Consider the following 16,984-nt stretch of genomic DNA (forward strand, 5'->3'; position numbering starts at 1 on the left):
CAGGAGGAGGGGTCTTCTGGTCACTCTCCGCACCTCCTCCCCACCATGATGCCCATGGTGACTCCTCTCTTCTGCATCGTTCTTCACATTCTGCCTCGTGACCATTCACCCACCTGTACACCTGCTGTGGGCCTTAGGGTGATATGATTGCCACACAGCCCTGTCCCTGTGTCTCCCTTCTGCACAGGGACTGCTGGAGCAGGCTGGAGGCTGCATTACCCCAGAACAGTGTAATTGCCAGCATGGCTCAGGAGAAGGAGCTGGAGTGACTCTGGCCCCCGGGGACCGCCTGCAGCTGGGCTGCAAAGAGTGGTGAGTGTTGGGGGCGGGGAGGCAGTGCCAGAGCGCTGGGGCCAGGGGTCAGAACGGGGAGGGGGAGGGGTTCCCCGGGGCAGCCTGATCCCCCACAGAGATGGCCTAGCTGAACCCCACGGGCCCAGTCCCAGCCTCATCCTGTTCCACGTGAACCCAGAGCCCAGGTTACCCCTACCTGAGCCCTCTGCCTGCCCCTGGGCTGGGTCCTGCCTCCCACAGACCACGCCAACTACCCCTTCCCACAGTGAATGCCGGCGTGGGGAGCTGCAGTGCACCAGCCGGGGCTGTCAAGGTAATTCTGGGGGTGGGTGGGTGGGGTTTTTTTTATAGTTTATTTATAATGTCCTGTCAATTTCTGCTGTACACCAAAGAGACCCAGTTATACATAGAGATACGTTCTTTTTTTCATATTATCTTCCATCATGTTCCTTCACAAGTAACTAGATCTAGTCCCCTGTGCTACAGAGCAGGACCTCATGACTTATCCACTCCAAACACAATAGTTTGCACCTAGTAACCCCGACCTCCCAGTCCATCCCACTCCCTCTCCTCCCGCTTGGCAACCACAGGTCTGTTCTCCATGTCCATGTGTTTGTTTCTTTTCTGTGGAAAGGTTCACTTGTGCTGTATATTAGGTTCCAGATATAAGTGATATCATATGGTATTTGTCTTTCTCTTTCTGACTTACTTCACTTAAGTATGAGAGTCTCTAGTTCCATTCATGTTGCCACAAATGGCATTATTTTTTCCTTTGTATGGCTGAGTAGCATTCCATTGTGTATATGTACCGCATCTTCCTAATCCATTCATCTGTTGATGGACATTTAGGTTGTTTCCATGTCTTGGCTATTGTGAATAGTGCTGCATGTCTTTTTCAATGACAATTTTGTTCCTATATATGCCCAGGAGTGGGATTTCTGGGTCATATGGTAGTTCTATATTTAGTTTTCTGAGGAACCTCCGTACTGTTCTCCATAGTGGCTCTACCAGTTTCCATTCCCACCAACAGTGCAGGAGGCTTCCCTTTCTCCACACCCCCTCCAGCATTTGTTATTTGTGACTTCTTAATGATGGCCGTTCTGACTGGTGTACCAAGAAGACCAGCTGTCCTCATTTGCCCAGGTCTAGGGGTGGGGGTGTGTTTCTCATACTCAGAACTTTCATTTCCAAGACAGGTACAGTCCCAGACAAACCAGGATGGTTGGTCACCTTACCCTGGTCCCCTACACCCCCACCTCAGCCCGTCCTGCTTTCTGACCTTCCGGATCACAATCCAAAGCCCTCCCTCCCTGTCCACTGTGGTCTCTGGGTCTGGGGGAGGGTCCCTGGGAAGGACGCTCCCCTGTCACCCTCCCTAGGTCTTCTGCCTCTGAGCGGCTGGTCTGAGTGGTCACCCTGTGGGCCCTGCCTGCCCCCCAGCCTGCTGGCCGCTGCCTCCAGGACTGCCCTGGAGGAGCACTGGCCCTGGGATCCAGCTGGCCTCTCCCCAACCCCGGCCTCCATGCTGGCTTCGGAGCAGCACCGCCACCGCCTCTGTTTGGACCCTGAGACAGGGAGGCCGTGGGCCGGGGACCCAGACCTCTGCACTGTGCCACTCAGCCAGCAACGCCTCTGTCCAGACCCTGGAGCCTGCCAAGGCAATGGGGAGGGGCCTGGAGTGGGGTGGGGGCGGGGCCACCTTGTTTGCATCATTGTCCTGGCTGTTAGCTGGCCCGGGGCAGGGAACCTCTGCCATGCTGCTGCAGGAAGCTGGGGGAAGGCAGGTGGGCCTGGGAACTGACTTCAGTTTGATCTCCCCAGACTCATGCCAGTGGAGTCCTTGGGGGCCCTGGAGCCGCTGCCAGGTGCCCTGCAGTGGGGGGTTCCGGCTGCGCTGGAGAGAGGCCGGGGGCCCCCCCGGAGGAGGCTGCCAGGGCCCATGGGCGCAGACCGAGAGCTGCAACATGGGGCCTTGCCCAGGTAACTGGGTCTGGGCATCCAGAGGAGGGGCCTGGACTGTAGCCGCCCATATGGCACCAGAGGGGACCCTGCCTCAGTTTCTGGAGGTACACAGGGGCAGGAAGGTGGGAGACTCAAGAACGTCCCGACCCGGATTCCTACCTTCTGGTCCCCAGGAGAGAGCTGCGAGGCTCGGGACACCATGCCCACCCCTGACTGTGCCAACCAGTGCCCAAGAAGCTGTGCCGATCTCTGGGACCGTGTGCAGTGTCTGCAGGGACCGTGCCGCCCAGGTGCCTGGGAGCTCTGGTGAAGCCTGTGCCCGCTTTGCTGCTTCCTGCTCCCAGAGGGCGTGTGACCCAGGGCCGGCAGACTGCTGGCTCATGAGTTATAGGGCAGCCAGGTGGACCCTTGGGTTACCTGCAGCAACTGGCTGGGGGTCCTGCCTAGCGTGAACTTTAGTCAGCCAGGCTGTGTCCTGAGGATGCTCTGAGGCAGCCTCGAAGGTTCCACAGAGGGCAGGCTAGAGAGGCCCCTTCCTGTGCTAGGCCCTGGGGGATACTGTGGAGATGTGGGGGCGGGGGGCGCTCCAGGGCTGCCTGAGGCACTGGACTCCATAGCTGGCTGTGCGCCTGCCCCAGCACTGAACCCTGCTTGTCCCCCCACCCCCACCCCCAGGCTGCCGCTGTCCCCCTGGCCAGTTGGTGCAGGATGGGCACTGTGTGCCAGTGACCTCTTGCCGCTGTGGTCTTCCCAGCCACAATGCTTCCTGGGTGCTGGCCCCGGCTGAGGTGGTACAGCTGGACTGCAAAAACTGGTATGGCTGCCCGCCGCTAACCAGGCAGGGAGTCTGGGCGCTTTGGGTGGGAGGCTTAGGGCCGGTCAGGGTTGCGGGTGTTTCTAGGAGCAAAGATTCTGCTCAGCCAGGCTCGTGAGGACCTGCGCCCTATCTGCATGCCCCTTCCCACAGCACCTGTGTCAACGGGTCCCTGGTGTGTCACCCCCATGAATGTCCAGCCCTTGGGCCTTGGTCCGCCTGGAGCCGCTGCTCTGCTCCCTGCGGTGGGGGCACTGCCAAGCGACAGCGGAGCTGCAAGGAGGGCCCTGGGGGGGCACCGTGCGAGGCCCAGGACACAGAGCAATGGCAGGAGTGTAACCTGCAGTCCTGCCCCGGTGAGCACGCAGGGCAGTGGGGGCCCATCCCAGCTGGCGGTCACCAAGGTGGGCGGTGGGTCCTGAAGGAGTCCCCTCCCTGAGACTCCACCTCATCTGCGCTGCCCCCAGAGTGCCCTCCCGGCCAGGTGCTCAGTGCCTGTGCTACCTTGTGCCCGCGCCTCTGCTCGCATCTGCAGCCGGGCACCCTCTGCGTGCAGGAACCCTGCCAGCTTGGCTGCGGCTGCCCAGGAGGGAAGGTGGGTACATGCCCTAGCTCTGCGTGGGGGAGCAGGCAGGTGGGGAAGAGGTGGTGGTCCAGGTGTAACTGGAGCCTGCCCCGCCTGCCCAGCTGCTGCACAATGGCACGTGTGTGCCCCCTGCCGCGTGCCCCTGCGCCCAGCTCTCTCTGCCCTGGGGCCACACTTTGACTCTCGAAGAGCAGGCCCAGGAGCTGCCCCCAGGAACTCTGCTCACCCAGAACTGCACCCACTGGTGAGGGCCAGAGCTGGGCTTGGGAGGGCGTGGGGGGAGGGTTTGCTGAGGATGGGAGTGGGGAGGAGGGCCTGGAGGGCATCTGAACAAGAGCCTCTGTCTTCCCAGTGTCTGCCAGGGTGGAGCCTTCAACTGCTCCCGCGGTGACTGTCATGGTGAGAATATGGGCTGCCCAGGTCCCTGCTGCTCCCTCCAAAGCCAAGGCCAGGCTGGTCCTGTCATGGGGAGAGGGGTCCGGCCTATCCTATGCAATGTTACCTCTTTCGGGAAGCCCCCTCCCTCATCTGTCTACACTGACCCCTCCCCCAGGCTGAGAGCCAGCACTCCTTGCCCAGTGCTCCCTGGCCACCCAGCCTGGCCCCCGAGGTGGCTGGGGGCATTTGGCAAGTGCAGTGCTTACACACAGCCAGGCGGTGAGTGATGCGGAAAGAAGTGGAGGCAGGGTTCTTTCCCTGCAGATGAGGAAACCGAGGTCTAGAGGCTGAGCTGAAATGCTACCGTTGCCTGGCTAGGCTGCAGGCCAGTGGTGTCTGCCCTGTGCTGGGTCACCCCCATCTGACCGAGGCCAACCGGCCTTTGCTAAGAGCCCCATGTGCCACACTGGGCTCTGCGTGGATTCTGAGACGCACCAGCATTCAAGCCCCCGGCAGCCCCATCCTGGCTGCTGATGGCAGACTCTCCCCCTGCAACATGTGGGGACAGGAAGGCTCCTAGACACAAGCTGCATCCACAACATGTGACACTGGTGCTGAGAATGGGGAGATCAGGGTGGATAGGACTGGTCAGGGGGGCCTTCCTGGAGGAGGCAAGAAGAAAGCTGGCCCCACCAGAATGGGGAGGGTGGATGAGAGCAGAGCGGTATGTGTGTTTGGAGACCTAGGCGTCTGGAGACCATGAGAACGGAGTGGGGAGTGTCAGGGGAGGGGGGAGAGGGGCCCAGGAGTGCCCAGGGTGGGAGGGGGAGGATTGAGGCCGGACCCAGGGCTGATGTGATGGTCTTTCCTGGCAGAGTGCCCCCCTGGAGAAATGTGGCAGCAGGCGGCCCCTGGGGAACTGGGGCCCTGTGAGCAGACGTGTCGGGAGCTCAACGCCGTGGAGGCTTGGGGCAACTGCAGTGCGGGGCAGGCTGCAGGCTGTGTGTGCCCGCCTGGGCGCTTCCGCAGCCAGCAGGGCCTCTGCGTGCCCGCAGGCCAGTGCGAGTGCTGGCGCCACGGGCGTCCCCACCCGGTGAGACACTGCAGCCCTTGGTGCCACCTTGCCCTTCTTGACCCAGCCTCTGGTCCACTGATTGTCCCTTGCCCCCCCCACTGGCTCCTCCTCCTAAACTCAGTAGGCAGCTTGGCCATCAGCCATCAGCCTGGGACAGACCCTGAACCCCCCCAGGCCCACCTCCCTCCCCAAACTCTTGCCACCAACACCAGGGTCCGGCCACTGCCCTGGCTGGGCCCCCAGGCTGGGTTCAGGTTGGGTGTATAACAGAAAAGTCGAGAAGGGGAAGGATGGAGAGAAGGCTCTTCCTACTTTCCTCAGCCCGGATCCAAGTGGCAGGAGGCCTGTGAGAGCTGCCGCTGCGTTGGTGGGAGGAGTGTCTGCACCCAGCCCTGCCCCATCCTCTCCTGTGCCCAGGTACCCACCCGCTGCCCTCCTAGAGGGCTCCCTGTGCTCCTTCCTGGGTCCCTCACCAGAGGCTGGTCTCGGGGCCTCTAGCAGGCAGGCTGGGGGCGTTGGGCCACCCTCCTGAGTGGACTGGGGACCACCCCCTCTGCAGGGTGAGGAGGCCGTGCAGGAGCCAGGCAGCTGCTGTCCCACTTGCCGCCAGGAGACTCCAGGTATGCAGGGGACCTGGGCTACCTCCAGCCACTCCTCTACCTGCTCTGGGCCCTTCTCCCAAACCGCCCCCACCGCTGTCCTCCAGGTCCACTTTCCCCAGTCCCTCCCACCGTGGGGATCCGCAGCATGAAGACCCCCAGTGCTGCATCGCAATGCCAGGCCGCCCCTGCCCCGTGCTCTGCTCAGGTCCACGATCTGTGGCCCTCGGAGTCCTCTCATCATGGCCTCTCTCTGCCCTGCCCTCGCCTCCTGCCACCCACCTGCCCCTCCCCCCAGAGGAGCGGCCTGCCTCCTGCCGGCACCTCACTGAGCTTCGCAACATCACCAAGGGCCCCTGTTACCTGGACCAGGTGGAAGTGAGCTACTGCAGTGGGCAGTGCCCATCCAGCACCAACGTCCTGCCAGAGGTGAGCAAAGAGCCTGCCACCCCTGAGGGCCTGCAGCTGTGGGCCTAAAACCCAGGCAAAGCCCAGGGGACACAAGGGACGAGATCCATCTCACCAGCGTATGGCTGATCAGAGACAGGGGCGTGTTTTCATGCAGGGGAGGTTTTCATCCAGACTCACCTGCTGGGGCGTGAGCTCTGGAGCCTGCTGCCTGCCTCCGTCTCTCCCGGGATGGGGGGTCTTGTCCTGCACCACCCTGCTGTGGCCCTGCACTGCTCCCAGCGCCTGCCCCTTGGCCCACTCTGCCCCTCAAGGCGAGCAAGTCAGAAAACCAAGAGAGGCACAGGAGAGCTAAGTTAACCGGTGATATCGCAAGTGAAAGCTCGAGGGACAGACACCGTACAACGTAGCCTTGTCCCAGATCTTTCCCAGAAGATTGACGGAGGTCCGCTCTGTGTTGTCTCTCCTTGGATCAGGTCACCCGTGGCCCCGCCCTGCCCTCCTGCCTCGGCCACCTGGCCAAGGTTATCTATTCTTGGAAGACAAAGATGCTTTCCCACCTGGTCCTCAGCACTGGGCCACTCTCTTGCTCCCCTGGGCACTCCTGGCACCATCTGGGAATGCCTCCCAAACCACTTTTGAATTTTTTAAAACATAGAGTGAGGAAAGAGGAGTAGTTCAGTTTTTTTCTGGAGTTCCCATTGTGGCTCAGTGGGTTAAGTACACAACGTAGTCTCCTTGAAGATGAGGGTTCTATCCCTGGCCTGGCTCAGGGGGTTAAGGATCCGGCGTCACCGTGAGCTGTGGTGTAGGTCGCAGATGCAGCTCAGATCCCATGTTGCTGTGGCTGTGGTGTAGGCTGGCAGCTGTAGCTCCGATTCGACCCCGAGCTTGGGAACCTCCACGTGCCTCAGGTGCAGCCCTAAAAAGACAAGAGACAAATAAATAAATAAATAAATGAAATGTTCAGTGGGACTTACAGAGTTACTATACGATCTTACAGCGAGGATGTCTGCTTAGGAACGAGACCTCACTTTGCACTTGGGGTCAGACTCTAGCTTAGGACTCCATTCTTCGTAGTTTCAGAAATTGTTAGTCTGTCTCTGCAGCTAGACATGCAGTTAAGGCTGTGTCTTCCCCGGCTGCTGCCAGGATGCCAGTGATGAGCCAGTTAAAAGCCTTGGTTTAACCTGCAGGTTACTGGACGCTCAGACGGGGCGGGAGGCGGGGGCTGGAGTGAAGGAGGTGGGCTTCTCGGAGAACGCGGGCTTGGTGGGGACACACCCCCCTCCCGTCTGGCTCCAGAGTGGGGAGATCTGGTATCTGAGATCTCGGGATCTCCTTGGATAGGGAAGGAGGGTGGTTTGGGCAACTGCGCCTGGCCCCTCCCCAGCTCGGCCACCCCTCTCGCCCAGGAGCCGTACCTGCAGAGCCAGTGCGACTGCTGTAGCTACCGCCTGGACCCCGAGAACCCGGTGCGGATCCTGAACCTGCGCTGCCCCGGCGGCCACACAGAGCTGGCGGTGCTGCCGGTCATCCACAGCTGCCAGTGCAGCGCGTGCCAGGGTGCGTCTGGGCGGGGCTCCGGGGGGCGGGGCCGGGCCTCGGCGGGGAGAGGAGGGCGGGGCCGTGGGGCCTGGAGTGGGCAGGCCTCACCGGACCGGAGCCTGGCAGGGCGTCAGCCAGCAGCCCCCCGCCAGACTCCTCATTCGGAGTCGTTTCCCTCCGCCCCACTCCCCTCCCCAGCCTTTTCGTTAATTTTTTTCTCCAGTCACGCGTAAGCTTGGGTGTTGGAGTCAGGCTTCCCGGGATCAAATCCCAGCTCATCTATTTCCTTCTTTGCTGCGCCCCCGTCCCCTCAGCTTTACAGCAGGCCTGACAGGCTGAGCAGGCTGGTTGGGAGGGCCTGCCGAGAGCCTGCGTGTGAAGTGCCTGGTTCTTGTTAAACACGTGGGCTGTGATAACCCGAGGCCACCCGAGTGGCAGGACAGAGAGAAACCGCGGCGCCGATACTGCGGGAGCGGGGCAAGCGTTCCTCCTCGGCTCTGGGCTTCTTCCTGGAAGCTCTTCCTCCCCCTTCGGCCACCTCGCTCTGCTTCCAGGCCTGACTGCTCGCCTTTTTCACGCGCCCACCTCCCTCTCATTTGTCCTCCAGGAGGTGATTTCTCAAAGCGCTGACGGCTCCGCTGGGAGAAGCCCCGCCGCCTCTCTTGGGGTCCCTGGGCTCAGCAGCACGAACCCCTCCTCCTCTCATGCCCACCCATCCCCTCCCCGTCCTGGCTGTGGTGTATCCCAAATAAAGCGACCTTGGCAGCAGGCCTGCGTGCAGTCGGATCCTTGGGCCCAGAGGGGAAGAGGGGAAGGGGGGACTGCGAGCTCTGGCCTGGACCTGCACAAGGGATGTCTCCTGGGGAACCGCTGTGAACCCGTCAGACCAGTGACCGCCGGCAAGTCACTTCACATATCTGGGCCTCGGATTCCTCATCTGGAGCGTGTTGAATGTGAAGTCTGAAGAGCTCTGGTGTGAGACATCTCCAGGGCCCAGCTGATTTCAGTGCAGCCATGGTGGGCATTTCCACGCAAGACACACTCATCTCACGCGGATGGCTGCTTCTCCTCCTCCTTTTAAAGGGCTTTACTGGAGTTCTCTTGTGGCAGAGTGGGTTAAGAATCCTGCGTTGTCACTGTAGTGGCTTGGGTCACTGCCGTGGCAAGGGTTCGATCCCTGGCCCGGGAACTTCCATATGCCAAGGGTGCAGCCAGAAATGAAAATAAAAACAAACAGACCAAAGAGTAAACGGTTTTTTTGAGGTATAATTTATATCCTTGGAAATTCACCCATCTTGAGTTTACACTTCAGTGACTTTTATAGTGGTGTGCTTTACAACGTTGCACAGATATCGCCAGGATCAAGTTTTACAACATTTCCATCATTTCAAGCCCATTTACAATCAGTCCCTCCCACCTCCAGACCCAGGCAGCCACTAAACTGCTTTCTACCTCAATAGATTTATCTTTTCTGGACATGTCATATAAATGTCTGGCTTATTTGGGTCAGCATGATAATTTTGAGATTCATCTGTCAACAAAAATAATGCGCGAGGCTGCCTTTGGGGTCTTAAGAATGGCAACGCAGGAGACACAGGTAACCCTGAAGGAGTGTGCCGAGGAAGAGAAAGAGATGAGGGCTTATGAAGACAAAGAGCCATGGGGTCCTAAAAGTTGGTTGGAGAGACTTGAGAGTGACTCTGATGTGAGTTAGAAAATATTTGTAAAGAATCAGTTGTTTTAGAGAAGAGTTCTGTTGAATGAAGAAAACCATACAACCTAAAAGCTATGAGTTACATTGTATTTGAGGGCCTTACTAAGGACTATTGCCCAGGAGACAGCCTCTAAGACAGCTCTGAGGAACTGTTCCAAAGGGGTAGTGGAGAAGTAGTGGAGAAGCAAGGATGGATAGGCGTTTTTTGGGGGGGGGGAAGCACATGAGGGTCAACATCCAAAGATTACAGAGGGGAGTTCCCTGGTGGCACAGTGGGTGAAGGGTCCAGTGTTGTCACTCCTGCGGCAAAGTTTTGATCCCTGGTCCTGGAACTTCCACCTCCTGCAGGTGTGGCAAAAAAAAAAAAAAAAAAAAAAAAGATTACAGATAATCACAAAAAACAGACAGACACTTCAAGTTGATGATTTTAAGGCTTTTCTATGCCAGAGTCTGTGCTCACTGAAATTATTCCTTAGATAGTATCTTAACCATCTAGGGCCAGTATCCTGTTTTTCTCCATCCTGAAGTCCCCTCTTGGTGCATCATCAGGGTGTGGCTACAGGGGCTGATGACATGATGGCAGCCAACATTCCTTGTTTACAGAAATGGCAGGCAATGTTGTTTTGTCCACAGGTCCAAGAAGTAAATAAATTATCATAAGTTTTTTTAGGCTAAGGGTCTGATAAGTATCTTAGGTTTCTGGCAGGTGTTCCGGACAACTTCATCAGGTCATAAGGTCAGATTCTATCTGGGCTGAGACCTGCATAAGTCACACTTCCTTAATGGCCTCCTGGCTGTAGAGAGCTCTCTTAGCAATACTGACTCCATTTTGATTTTCCTTTCACCCATCCATATTATCCATATATCAGCAGCTTGTTCCTTTTTATTGCTGAAGAGTGATTCACATTTTGTCTACCCATTCACCAACTGATGAACATTTGAGTACTTGTTTTTCTGTCTATTATGAATAAAGCTGCTACGAACATTTCTATACAAGTCCTTGAGTGGTCATGTTTTCATTTCTCTTGGGAACATGCCTAGGAATGGAAACAGCTGGGTCCTATGGTAAGTTTATGTTTAATTTTTTAAGAAGCTTTCAAACTGTTCCCCAAAGTGGCTGCACCATTTTATAGCTCCCTCACCTCACCCCCACCCACAAAGAACCAGGGTTCTTTTCTCCGCACCCTGTCCCTCACTTGTTATTTTTTTAACAGCCATTCAGTGGGTATGGAGTGGTGTCTCACTGCAGTTTTGCTTTGTATTTCCTTAATGACTAATGATGCTGAGCATTTTTTTTTTCATGTGCTGTGCTGATTTGCTGTTGTAGATCTTCTTTTCAAGCTGCTTCTTCTTTCTGCCCCAGGGCTTTTCTGACCACAGACACTGTCCACTTGACCTTTGCACTAATACAGCTTGAAGTATAAGTGTGAGGATGGAATGTGGTTAATGCCTCTTGGGGTGACCCTCAACTCCTGGGGATGGGAGTGGCAGATGAATGCTTGGTTCCCCACTGTTCAGACAGACTATTACGCGGGGCATTCTGTATGATTCTCAGACGCGGAAAGAAGCCCGCCCCAAATGCCCACAGCAGTGACCTCTAAAACACACCCTTCCATCAGGTTTTCCTTCTCCCTGCTTCACTCTCTCAAGTCCCAAGGTCTGCTCTCCGGGGTCACTTTTCAGGACTGAGTCCTTGTCTCCAGCTCTGCTTCCAGGATGGAGTGGAGAGGGAAGAAGCACGGCTGGATGCTTCCACCCCAATGCCCAGTGACCTTGTGTATTACTTTTTGCTCCTTCATATTCCTCAGACCGCCCCACAAGTGAGAGTCCCATCCAGCTACAATTACTAGCAAAGAGGAGAGGGCCCATGGGAGAGATGAAAAGAGGCTCTTTAGTTGATAAAGTGGGACACAGGAAGGGATGTTCTGGCAGGAGCAATGAGAACTTGAATTGTTCTGGGTGAGGCCCTAGGTGGGACCCCTATCATGCCACACCTATCAGTACACACAAAGAGGCCATGCCAACACACAGGGAGCCAGTGGCCAACTACAAGCCAGGAAGAGGGGTCTCACTAGAAACCAACCATGTTGGCATGATGACCTGACTTCTAGTCTCCGGAACTGTGAGAAAGTAAATTTCTCTTTATTTATTTTTTATTTTTTTATTTTTTTGTCTTTTTTTTTTTTTTTTTTTTTTTTTGCTATTTCTTGGGCCGCTCCCGCGGCATATGGAGGTTCCCAGGCTAGGGGTCCAATCGGAGCTGTAGTCTCCGGCCTACGCCAGAGCCACAGCAACGCGGGAGCCGAGCCGCGTCTGCAACCTACACCACAGCTCACGGCAACGCCGGATCCTTAACCCACTGAGCAGGGCAGGGACCGAACCTGCAACCTCATGGTTCCTAGTCGGATTCGTTAACCACTGCGCCACGACGGGAACTCCCTCTTTATTTTGAAGTTATGTTTCTGATCTGTTTTCCCCATAGACTATGAAATCCTTGAAGGCAAAGGTTGCGTTTCATTCAACTGCATATTCCCAAATCTTGCACAGCCTCTGGCACATGGTAGGCAACCAGCGATGCTTTTTGAATGAATGTAAGGCAAGGCATTTCCCTCCTTGATTATATAAAGTCTGGATCTTCAAGGTTGAGATTGGCCCCAAAAGTGCAAAGGACAAACCCAATCAGGGTACTTTGCCCTGACTGCAGGGCCTGGGAGAGCGTTTCCTAGTAACCGTCTCAGAAAGACAGTGAGCGGTTCCGCGTCCAATCAGGTCCCCGTAGGTCCGGAGCCAATAGCAGCTTTGAGAGCCCCTTACCAAGCCTGGACTGCTCTTCCCATGATGCCCTGCCGCCTCCGCTAGGTGGCTGCCGTAAAGCCGCTCGCTCAGCGCGACGCAAGTGCCCGCTGCGCGCCTCTCTGGGCTAAGCCAGCGCCACGGCACCCCCCGGACGCGGGACAGGGTTCCGGGCTGCGCTCCTCTCCCGCCAGGGCATCCTCCCCTCCGGGGGCCCCAGTCCCCAAGGTGGACCCGGCGGTGGCATCCTCAGACCGGGCCGCGGGGGGAGGGGCGGCCTGGAGACAGTGGCGGGGTCAGCACCGGCCACGGAAAGCGGGGCCATGGAGCCCAGAGAGTCGGGGAAGGTAGGCCTGGAAGGGCCCTGGGACCGCCCGCCTCCCCCCCGTAGATCCCTGATCTGGCCTCCGGTGAAGCGGGCGGTACGGGCGGCGTCTTCGCAGATGAGCCAGCCTTGCAGGGAAGGACTCGCCCGCTCGCTCGCCCGCCGCTTCCTCTGCAGTCTGGAGGCCGCCTCGGGGCGAGTCCCCGGGGCCTTCCACCCGCTCCCTCCGCGGCTGCTCTCTGCCGAGTGGCCGCTCTTTTGATGCTGGGTGGGTGACCTGCTCAGTATAGTGATACGAAAGTGCGCTTTCTGTATTCCCATGCCACCGTCGCTTTTGCAGAGGGCCAGTGTGTTTTAAGGCTTTGAGGCTGGATAAGACCCCACTGGGAGCCAGGGGTAGGGATCAGCGAGAGGCAGAGTGAGGGCGTGGCCTTGCCTAGACCCCCTTCCCAAGAAAGGGCTGAGAAGAAAACGGCAAGGCGCCTGCCGTATTTCTTGCGGATTGTTTCTAGCTTATCTGTTTCGTGGAGTATCTGATTATCGTTTAGAAGCATTCCATAAACTCGCTTCAGCCTTTGGGCAGGAAGCTGCGAGTTGGAAGAAACGGAGTGGAAAAGTGCTTGAAGGTAGAGTTAGTGGGTTTGGCAGGATTGTCAGAGCTTGGAGTCAGTGTCGGCAAAGACCAGTGTGGTTGCAGTCACTTGACTTGGTGACAGTGGCAGCCTTTTGGGACTAAGATCTTTCTGGATGTTTTTTACTGCCAGTTCTTGAGGATTGTTTCTTTGGCACAAAGGGAATGTCCTGAACAAACATCTTTGAGTGTGTATTGAGTCTCTCCTTAAAAAAAAAAAAAAAATTATCTTAATAAACATTTGCGATCAGTGATTTCAGTTGATGGTGATGCTGGAAATACAAGGATAAATATGAAATGACCAGTTTCCTCCAGGAGCCCTCCTGCAATTTTCCCTTCAATAACTTGGATAAGCCTGGAATTGTCCCACAGACAAAAGAAAGAAAGGGTAATGAGGTTAATGTGATGCTATAGTTTTTCCTGAAAGGACCAGGAGGATTCTGAATTACAAAAGAAGTTCTTGCTTAAGAATCTCTTTTCCGTATTCCCTCCTTCCCACAAGCCACAGTGATGCGTTTTCCAGATGAAACAACCTACAGAGTAAAGAGTCCAAGACAATAAAGCTCAGCAGAAGCTAACTAAAGATTGAAGGTGACTGTGTGCCAGCCTCATGTTAAGCCCTTTAGGGGATACTAAAAGAGTAAAGGAAATGGCCCTTACCCTCAGGTAATGTCCTCAGATTACTTTAGACTACCTGATTTTGGACAGAGTGAGAGCAAGATGTAGTGGGGAAGAAGGGTTCTAAGCAGTTGGCATCAAAAATTGGAATTAGTGGGAATTCCCTGGTGGTCTAGTGGTTAGGATTTCAGCTCTTGCATTGCTGTGGCCGGGGTTCGATCCCCCGTTTGAGAACTGAGGTCCCACATCAAGCCACCTCACGCTGTGAGTGGGGGGGAGAAGGAATTAATGTAGTTTCCACTGTGGCATGGGATGTGGTGGTGTCTCTGCAGAACCAGGATGCAGGTTGGATGCCCAGCCCACCACAGTGGGTTAAAGGATCCTTTGTTGCTGTAGCTGCTATAGGTAGAAACTGCAGCTCAGATCTGATCCCTGGCTTAGGAACTCCATGTGCTACGGGGCAGCTCCCCCCGCCCCCCAAAAAAGGAATTTGTGATTGGAGGTTGATCTCAAGCTATTCTGTTCATTTGGAGGCTTTCTTAGCCTTTAATGGGAGAAGAGAGAAATACAAATATTTTGGGAGGTAGAGGAGAAATTTGATGTCCTTTTTAAGTGTAGCCACTAATTGCAAACCCTGGAGACTGGAAATTTCACTTGTGATTCTAATCTTAATTGCAGGTGCATCAGTTTTCTAATGGAGGGAATGAGAATGTTATCTACAGATGAAATAAAGTGATTGCAAAACAAACTAGCAGTGTAAGATGTATTGCAAAAGAGTGACATTAACTAAACCCTGAGGGGAATACTGTGCTATTTTAAAGTTCCATTCTGAATATCACTTTTTCTGACTCAAAGCTGGGACACTAGGAGTCCACTTGAGGTAGTAGCCTGATCTATTATTAGGATCTTCCTTTGATGCTATTTTGTGGTATCTGTTAACCTGTTGGATTGAGTGTGAGGTATCTTGCCTGTCATTGGCAGAGTAATGGATGGAGGTCAAAGACTTTTCCCCATCGCTCAATCCCATTATTCTGTTTTATTTTCTTACAGTCCTTACCACTATATAAAATTCTCACATTTATTTATTTGTTTACATGTTTGCTGATTTCACTCCCGGGCTGCATCCCCAGGTAGAATAATGGAGCAGTATCTGGCACTTAATAGGTTCTCAGAAAGTGTTTTTCAAAATAAATGACTCAAAATAGCATCTCTGCATGAGCCCTTCTGCTGTAAGGCTGAGGTGCTCTGAATAACACTGCAGTCTTGACACCTCACGAGCCCCCTGGCAGATATTTTTGGCGCTGCCATATAGGAGCATTTATTATGTATATTTTTATTGCCTCAGCATCTCTGCTTTCTATCCCCTCTTCCCGTGGAACTGATTGAACTGATCATTCCCTTCTCATTTTCCTCCAGACCCAGTTTTATTGCACTTACTTCATAATTGCCTGTCACCTCCTGATAGGTTTTAATCTCCTTGACAAATAGAGGTAGTGCCTTTTATATTTTAGGATCCCCAAGCCCATAGAAACAAACAAAATATATGTTGAGTGAAACAGTCAAGTGTCTGAAATATTTCCTGTATAATGTGGTGGTGGGGAGAGGAGTGTGACGGTGAAAACAACAGAGGACTAGGCACCGTGAGGGATCTAAAGCATTCCTTGCTCAGGGAAGGAGAAGAGTGGATAGGTGAGCAGGGAATCCCTGGCAAAAGAGCTGAAGTGTGACTGGGAAACTTAATGAGTGAGTAGGTGCTAAGTGGGTGGGAGAAAGGGAGCAGAGTCAGGGGATCTAAAGATGAGGTGTGTAGAGGAAGAAAAGGCACAAGACACCTTTGATTGATTGGTTACACTAATCTGGCTGGAGTCCAGATTCCAGGTGGAGAATATCTAGAGCTAGGGTTAGGAAGGCAGGTTAGGTTCCATCTAGGGGACTTGGTGCTCGGCTGAGCAGTCAGAGCTCTACCTTATGGACCATGGGAATCAGTCAAATAGAACAGAGGAGTTCCCGACGTGGCTCAGTGGTTAACGAGTCTGACTAGGAACCATGAGGTTGTGGGTTCGATCCCTGGCCTTGCTCAGTGGGTTAAGGATCTGGCATGCCGTGAGCTGTGGTGTAGTTTGCAGACGTGGTTTGGATCCCGCGTTGCTGTGGCTTTGGCATAGGCTGGTGGCTACAGCTCTGATTCGACCCCTAGCCTGGGAACCTCCATGTGCTGTGGGAGCAGCCCAAGAAATGGCAAAAAGACAAAAAAACCCAAAAACCAACCAACCAAACAAACAAACAAAAAACAAACAAAAAACCAAATAGAACAGAGATGTTCTGTTCTCTGATAGAATAGAGATAGATATTCTTTGCTCAGCATGTGGGTAAATAATTCCTCTTACTCCAGCAGTTTTGTGTTTTCTTTACATTGCAGTCAACTGGAATCAGAAGGCTGTTACCGTAATACTGATTAAAAGAGAGGTACCAGGGTTAGGCGCCCATCTCTTTTATTGGGAAAGCATTTCGCTATTATCTAAACATTCAGTCCTGGCCATACTCTTCATCATTGTGGCGATCTTTAACTAAAGTGATGGGGCCACTGGCTTTACATTACGTGCACCTGTTCCCCCAGGAAGCCAGGGCGGGCGGGGATGAATAGAGAGCTCTGCTTGCCCTTGGTCACAAACCCTTTAACCTGCCCCGACGGGAACAGCTTGCCCACTAGTCCTGGAGTATGGTAGGCCTCCTGGGATTTGCCTTCAGTATAATAGCGAGGGTTTTTTCCCCCCTCCGGTCGCTGGCTTTCCTTAGCCTGTCCTGGGTGTACCCCTTTGCTGTCTGACTGCCTGCTTTTGATCTTCCGGCAGCCTTTTGCAATTATAATCACATTTTGCTTTGGAAGACACTCTGGAAGCAAATAGTTATTTAAAACATACATTTGGCAGTACAATTACATTTTTGTTTCAAAAAATGGTTCATTCATTCATATTCATAGACAAAAGATTGGAAAGTTACATACAAAATGTCAATAGTGATTCTTTTCAGCAAGCATATTGTGGGTGATCTTAAAATGTTTGTTTCTGCTTATTGTGTAAATTTTCTGCAGTGAACATGTATTGACTCATAAGAAAAATACTCAAATTACAAACCGATAGTGACTGATAAGAATTATCTGTATTTTTTTTTTCCCCAGAAACGTCTATGTTGAAGTAAAATAGATATGTCATGTGCTTGAAATATGAGTATAAAGTTAC

At 54.2% G+C, this 16,984-nt stretch overlaps 3 protein-coding genes across 8 annotated transcripts in view; all 3 read left to right on the forward strand.

Annotated features, from left to right (window-relative positions):
- Positions 1–8,417, forward strand: part of SSPO (SCO-spondin) — a 53,452-nt gene extending 45,035 nt beyond the window's left edge. The window contains exons 88-103 of the mRNA XM_085005017.1: positions 188–312; positions 561–607; positions 1,674–1,952; positions 2,116–2,274; positions 2,430–2,546; positions 2,932–3,070; positions 3,224–3,426; positions 3,538–3,665; positions 3,758–3,900; positions 4,009–4,055; positions 4,910–5,127; positions 5,431–5,526; positions 5,669–5,729; positions 6,007–6,137; positions 7,532–7,682; positions 8,272–8,417. Of these exons, the coding sequence (XP_084861143.1) occupies positions 188–312; positions 561–607; positions 1,674–1,952; positions 2,116–2,274; positions 2,430–2,546; positions 2,932–3,070; positions 3,224–3,426; positions 3,538–3,665; positions 3,758–3,900; positions 4,009–4,055; positions 4,910–5,127; positions 5,431–5,526; positions 5,669–5,729; positions 6,007–6,137; positions 7,532–7,682; positions 8,272–8,294 (2,067 nt within the window). The 3' untranslated portion in view covers positions 8,295–8,417. The remainder of the gene's footprint in view (positions 1–187; positions 313–560; positions 608–1,673; positions 1,953–2,115; positions 2,275–2,429; positions 2,547–2,931; positions 3,071–3,223; positions 3,427–3,537; positions 3,666–3,757; positions 3,901–4,008; positions 4,056–4,909; positions 5,128–5,430; positions 5,527–5,668; positions 5,730–6,006; positions 6,138–7,531; positions 7,683–8,271) is intronic.
- A 1,919-nt stretch (positions 8,418–10,336) lies between these two features.
- Positions 10,337–16,984, forward strand: part of ZNF775 (zinc finger protein 775) — a 113,077-nt gene continuing 106,429 nt past the window's right edge. The window contains exon 1 of the mRNA XM_085004988.1: positions 10,337–10,636. The gene's annotated coding sequence lies outside the window, so the exon portion shown is untranslated. The remainder of the gene's footprint in view (positions 10,637–16,984) is intronic.
- ZNF862 (zinc finger protein 862) overlaps positions 12,247–16,984 on the forward strand; it is a 34,571-nt gene continuing 29,833 nt past the window's right edge. For all 6 annotated transcript variants that reach the window (XM_085004965.1, XM_085004968.1, XM_021079101.2 and 3 more), the window contains exon 1: positions 12,247–12,518. Coding sequence is in view for 2 of the 6 variants with exons in the window: in XM_021079101.2 (XP_020934760.2) it covers positions 12,495–12,518 (24 nt within the window). In the remaining 4 variants the exon portion in view is untranslated. The remainder of the gene's footprint in view (positions 12,519–16,984) is intronic.

This window comes from Sus scrofa, chromosome 18, assembly GCF_054392235.1.
Source record: "Sus scrofa isolate SSC_HxYL_T2T_F1_AM1 chromosome 18, Sscrofa_HxYL_maternal_Yorkshire_Landrace_v2.0, whole genome shotgun sequence".
NCBI classification, from domain to species: Eukaryota; Metazoa; Chordata; class Mammalia; order Artiodactyla; family Suidae; genus Sus; species Sus scrofa.